Source organism: Hylobates moloch, unplaced genomic scaffold (assembly GCF_009828535.3).
Source record: "Hylobates moloch isolate HMO894 unplaced genomic scaffold, HMol_V3 SCAFFOLD_6, whole genome shotgun sequence".
Classification (NCBI taxonomy): Eukaryota; Metazoa; Chordata; class Mammalia; order Primates; family Hylobatidae; genus Hylobates; species Hylobates moloch.
Genome location: NW_026652281.1, coordinates 113,301,562 through 113,307,568, shown reverse-complemented (window position 1 = coordinate 113,307,568; position 6,007 = coordinate 113,301,562). Strand labels below are relative to the sequence as shown.

Genomic DNA, 6,007 nt, shown 5'->3' with positions numbered 1-6,007 from the left:
GCGGCGCCGGAGGACTCGGAGGACTCCCTGGCCACCCGCCCTCCGTGCGCTCTGCCACCGGGCGCTCAGCAGAGACCCCGGGCTGCGGCTGCACTCGCTGAGTTCCTCTCCCCGCCGCCGCAGCCCAGAGGCGCCCAGCACCTGGAGCTCACTGGAGCTGGGGGTCCGAGCTGAGCGGGCTGTTGTAAAGCCAAAAGACGAGTCAGTGACTGGGACCTCTGTCCTGGTGGCGGCGACGAGAAACGGTGAGCCCGAGGGGCGCAGGCACAGAACTGTCCAGCTCCGAGCACTGGGGTCCGCCAGCCGGCGGGGAAGGCAGCTGAGCGCGGAGGCGAGTGAGCGGACGCGTCCCGGGGTCTTTGCAGTCCCCGCCGGCCCCAAGGCACCGACTCTCGGTCAGTTGCGCGCGGCAGGGCGGGAGGGGCGCGCCATGGAGGCGCCGGGTCGCGCCAGTATGCTCCAGGCCAAGTGAAGCGGTCCGGCTGGGGTCGGCGGGACCCGCGGGCCATGTACGGCGACATATTCAACGCCACGGGCGGCCCCGAGGCGGCGGTAGGCAGCGCGCTGGCCCCAGGAGCCACGGTCAAGGCAGAAGGCGCTTTGCCGCTGGAGCTGGCCACTGCACGCGGTATGCGGGACGGCGCGGCCACAAAGCCCGACCTGCCCACCTACCTGCTGCTCTTCTTCCTGCTGCTGCTCTCGGTGGCGCTCGTCGTCCTCTTCATCGGTTGCCAGCTGCGCCATTCGGCCTTTGCCGCGCTGCCCCACGACCGCTCGCTGCGCGACGCCCGCGCGCCCTGGAAGACGCGGCCGGTGTAGCGTAGGGGACTGAGCCACGGCCGCCGGGCGCCCCGTCCCGACCTAGCCAAGAGCAGCCAGCTTGAGCCTGGTAGGGAGGGCATGAAGCCGGGGATCGCTGGTCCCTGGGAACACTGCGCCCTGACCCAAAGACCCTTCCTGAACTAGAGTGGCAACCCGAGAGAAAAGGGAAACCGAGAAGTCGGGAACCTGTGTAGGGTCTCGATACCACTACCTGTAGGTACCGTGATTCTGATCCCCTGGCCAAATCTTTCTTCCTCTGACCCGACAGAGGGTCCAGTCGGGAAACCTTCCTGAAAGACGGCGCGCCAGCCCGGGCGCAGGAGGCTTGCTGGCCGCCTGCTGACTTCCTTACTTTGCACACGGAAGGGGCAGGAACCGCGAGCATGCACCTAGCCTGGAGCTACCTGTCTGGACTCGCAGGCCCTGTGACTGTTTCCCCACAGCTGCTACGGCCTCTCTTGCTCCTTGACACCGAGGAGGACCCCACTGGTATCCGAGCGTCGTGAACTCACCTGAACTTTGGAAGGTTGGCACTCGGGAGCCGCATCCCCCTGGGAAATGACTGAACGCGGGGTTTCAGTGGGTCCCGCCTGGGTCTAAGGACCCAGTTCCTTCTGTGGGCACGGGCAGTGGGAGGCCGATGGAAAGGCGCAGGGGCCCACCTACGCGTCTCACATCTTCACGGGCCACATTTCTACAATAAAAATTCACCCAATTAGACCTAGTGCTCAGAACGTGCTGGTAATTGTTTGCGCCGCTTTGGAAATGGAGATAAGGGTAGATCGATCCCTAGCAGGAGACCCAAGCAAGACCCACCTCCCCGCCCAGGACATTTCTGATGATACTACCTCCTCTTCAGCTTTTTCCCACGGTCGGTCAATTACTTCCTTGGGGAAGTTTTTTTTTCAGGATGGTCTCCAGGGAAAATTGCTGCCTGACCTGCTGAATAAATTCCCATTAACAGGGCTCCTGGGGACCCTTTCTGCAGGGCAGTTCCTTCCACCTGGCATCTTCCCTTTTGCTCTGAGCTTCCCTGGGCCTGAAACCCCTGAAGAGCCATATCTGGACCAGAACCTTCTGGTGAAGGAAGAGCCTGAAGGTCAAGTGGTGGGGCAGCTGCCCAGCACTTCCTCCCAAAGGAGATGGGGGCCTGCCCTGGAGAACCTGCAGGAGGGAAATGGATGCATAAATCCAGTTAAGGGGAAATCAACTTCAAAGAACTTGAGAGGTAGGACTAAAAAGGCTTGTGATAACCTTAACCGAAGTTAACCCAATTCTAGGGAGTCTTTTTATGGGGCTTTAAAATAGTTTCAGGAGTCACCTGGCTCAATGGAGCACTAGAGATTAGAGAAGGTTTGACTGAAAAAGAATTTGACAGACTGTCTAATCCAGTCGTTCTAACACATGCCAGGGTCACTTGGTCTTTCGCAATCTTTAGAAAACTAAGGACTCTTGGCCCTGGCCAAATGCATACAGGCACAAAGTTCTGCAACAATTCTAAGAGCTGTGACACTGAAACTGGTTCCTGAGGCCAGATTAAGGTTGAGGAAGAGAGACTGGCCAGGGTTCCTGAGGCCCAGCCCAGCCCACCACTTCTCCTCAGTCAGTGTCCAAGATTCCCTCCTGGCTCCTATCCCAGGAAGCACTGGAGAGGAAGCATAGAAACCAGAAAAGCCTCCCTAGGCTTGATTCTCCACGCCTTCCAGAACTAATACCCGCCAGGTCCTAAAGATGCCAGTTCTATGATCACCTCACACAGCATTTCACTTTAGTCTTCAGAAAGGTAGCCAAACCTCTGCAGCCTATAATAAAGTTAACCCAAGCCAATCTGCATGAACCTTGGTTGCAGAGAGGACTAGATGGAAATAAATGTGAGAAATATGAGGTCCCCTGGATGGCATACAAAATCACATGCTGCTGAAATGGGGGACCCTTCAGCTTTGGTCTGAGGGCTTCTGAGGGGGTAGGGGGACCCTTCAGCCTTGGTCTGAGGGCTTGTGACAGGTAGGAGACTAATGTAGAGGCAGAGTATCCCTCCACCACATGTCCTGATGGCCAGATCTGAAGGTAGTATGCAGAGTGGTCAAACGTACAAGCTCTGGAGTTCAAATGCCTGGCTTTAAATCCCAGCTCCACCTCTCACTAGCTGTCTGGCCTTGTGCAAATAACCTATCTGAGCCTATTTCCTCATCTGCAAAATGGGCATTATATCACCTAGCTCTACAAGTTTGAATAATAGAGTATAACCAAAGTTGTTATAACCAATAACAACATGCTAGCACAATGCTTGCAGAAAATGAGCGTCCAAACTACAGCTATTTGTAGAACTGAGCTACAGGCTTGAAGCAGCACTGCTGCTGGGAGAAGGAGACCCCACCAACAGGATGTGCTCTCACTAGGGCCCATTGTCTTCTGTGACCACAAACAAATGCAAGGACTGGTTCCTTCATAGGAGAACATGAGTAGATGACTGGCTTAGGATTCACCTGTAGTTCCTGGGCCAGACTCAGCTCAAGCCAGAGTAATACAGGAGGCTTTTGGGATCTCTCTGATGTCTCTACAGGGTTGCAGTGGCCTCAGCCAGCTAAGCCAAAGGCTTGGCCACTTCAAATGAATAGACACTTTGGGAATAAGTTTCTGGGTAATTGAGCCTGCATAGACCTGGAATCTAGAAAGCACACAAGGTCAGTAAAGGTATTATCTGCCGGCACTGTGAACCCGAGTAATTTGGTTCTCTTTTCTAGGATAGTATTAGACTGAGGAGTAATGGGTTCTTTCTCATGTTGAACCCAGCCCCAGACTCTCTTCTGGGAAGCAGGGATGTGGCTGAATTCACATCTTCCCTCTACAATATTTAGAGTAAGTGGACCACAACGTGGTGATTGGATATTCAGATGGTGTTAAAATTGAATGCGTATGTCTTCCCAAAATTCAAATGTTGAAGCCCTAACCCCCAGGGTGGCTGTATTTAGAGTAAGAAAGTAAAGCTATATGAAATCATAAGGGGGGAGCCCTGTTCTGATAGGATTAGTGTCCTTGTGGGACCACAGATTGCTCTCAACTCTGGGCAAGGTGCAGCCATGGAGAAAAGGCCATGTGAGGACACAGTGAGAAGATGGTTATCTGCAAACTAGGAAGAGGGCCCTCACTAGAAACCGACTCAGCCGAACTCTAATCTTGGAGGACTTCTAGCTTAGGGAACTGTGAGAAAATAAATTTCTGTTTAAGCCACCCAGTCTATGGTATTTTATTGAAGCAGCCCAAGCTAAGAGAGATGACTGGGAGTAGACCTGTGCATACACATCCTCCTGCCCTTTGCCCTCCCACCAGTTCCAAGATGTCTTGAAACCACCTTTGGAGAGCAGGGCATAGCAGGCTAAAAATAGGAATAGGGCCCATGTCACAGGTGTTTGGGTTCCTCTGCTATAACCAGCCACAGTGAGTAGCCAAGAGGGTGGAGGTAAAGACATTTTTGTTGGTGGGGGTTGGGGGAGAGGCTGGAGATCACGGTGGGGAGGTAGTTGCAGATGCTAGAAGCCAAGGAGAGGTAGCATAGTGGTGACCAAGAGTCTGAGTCCTGGAGCCAATAACCTGAGCTTGATCATCCACTTCATGCTTTCATCGTTATTTCTGTATTTCTGATAGCCTGTTTCACCATCTGTAGAATAGAGATGACAATACCTGCTTCAAAGGATTTTCAATATGGAGTGAAACATTATCAGTAAAGTGTTCAGCTCATGTTTGATATGTAGTAAATGCCCTGAATGTGAGCTATCCTTATTAAAGAGGATGGCCATTTCAGAAGTGCATGCAGCGGTACAAACAACTACTTTCTGTCAGTGACCTGTCCTTTTTCAGCCATGTGCTATCAGGAAACAGTAAAGAGGTCTGTACTTCCCAACAGGTATGCCCAGAGTTGGAGAACAGCTATTCTGGGTCTTTTCTCACTTTGCACTTTCCCCCTAAACTATCTCATCCACTCTCATGGCTTCAGTTGCTTTTCAGATAACTCTCCACACTATCCCTGAGCCCATTCAACACCTCCATTTGGGTATCTCATGGGAAACTTCAAACTCAACAAGCCTAAAACTCATCTGTCTAAATTAGATCCTCCTTCAATCTTCATCTGAATAGACTGCACCAGCATGTGGCTGCCCAAAGTAAAAAATGCATGGTGGTCATTCTTGACCCTAAACTCTTCTTCATACTCCAATACGTAACTCACCACCTCCTAGGCACCACTCTACTCCATCTACTCCTGTCTATGTCCACCATCACACCCCTAACTCAAAGCCCTACTTCCATTTTTGTGTCTCCTCACTCAATAAACACATCTGCCTCCAGCCATAGCATATACACCAATGGCTTCTCTTTGCTCTCAGGATTAAACACAAAAGCCTAATAAGGACCAGTCATCTGATCCCACCAGCCTCGTCTTCTCTCACTCCTCTTACCCTCCAGTGGCCTTTCAATCCCTAAGGCCCCTCTGCCTAAGCTGTTTGTCTCTCCTCCTTCCTCTGGCTGATGCCTTCTCATCCTTCAGGTCTCCAGTTAAATGTTTCTTCCACAAAAAGGACTTGCCTAAATCCTCAGGTAAGATTATATCCTCTCATAACCCCATATTGCCTCCCCAATCACAGCTACTAAATAACTGCATAATTAGTAGCCCAATGCTTCTTCCCACTAGTAACATGTAAGTTGTATGAACAGAGAACAGGGACATGTGTCCTGTTCACTGCTGTTTCCCAAGGCCTAGCATAGTTTTATAACAGAAAATAGGCAATAAATATTTATTGAATGAAATACAGTGGGAAAACACAGCTAAAGTAAATTTGAAAGGTGTATTTACATCTGAGCACATATCCTTTGATTTTCCACCTTAAACTAACCTTGTATCAGGTGAAATACTAAGTTGAACACTCCTTTATTGATTGGTCTTCCAAGTGGCTGGTTTCCTAGGGGTGGTAATCCAAAGTTGTTAGCAACTAACATTTCCCGTCTCCACCTGTGTAACACTTCAGTTATTACTGTATCTCCTGCAAAGACTAAAGAACAAGCAATTTAAAAGTTTGTATCTTTAGCTATTTCTGCTTGAATTACTCCTTTACCGCAGAAAAGCACGGATCATTGCAGTAACATTCACATGCCTTCTGAATTGCCTGGAATAAGAACTGGTTAAATCACT

At 51.0% G+C, this 6,007-nt stretch overlaps 1 protein-coding gene across 1 annotated transcript; it reads left to right on the top strand.

The window, feature by feature from the left end:
* Positions 1–507: 507 nt before the first annotated feature.
* SMIM32 (small integral membrane protein 32) lies at positions 508–1,537 on the top strand. Its single transcript, XM_032155971.2, has one exon. The coding sequence runs from the start codon at positions 508–510 to the stop codon at positions 817–819; it is 312 nt and encodes a 103-aa protein (XP_032011862.1). The 3' UTR covers positions 820–1,537.
* Positions 1,538–6,007: the final 4,470 nt, after the last annotated feature.

What these genes read in the sequence shown, in the direction of transcription:
- SMIM32 (XM_032155971.2), top strand. Translation starts at nt 508, where the DNA reads ATGTACGGCGACATATTCAACGCCACGGGCGGCCCCGAGGCGGCGGTA.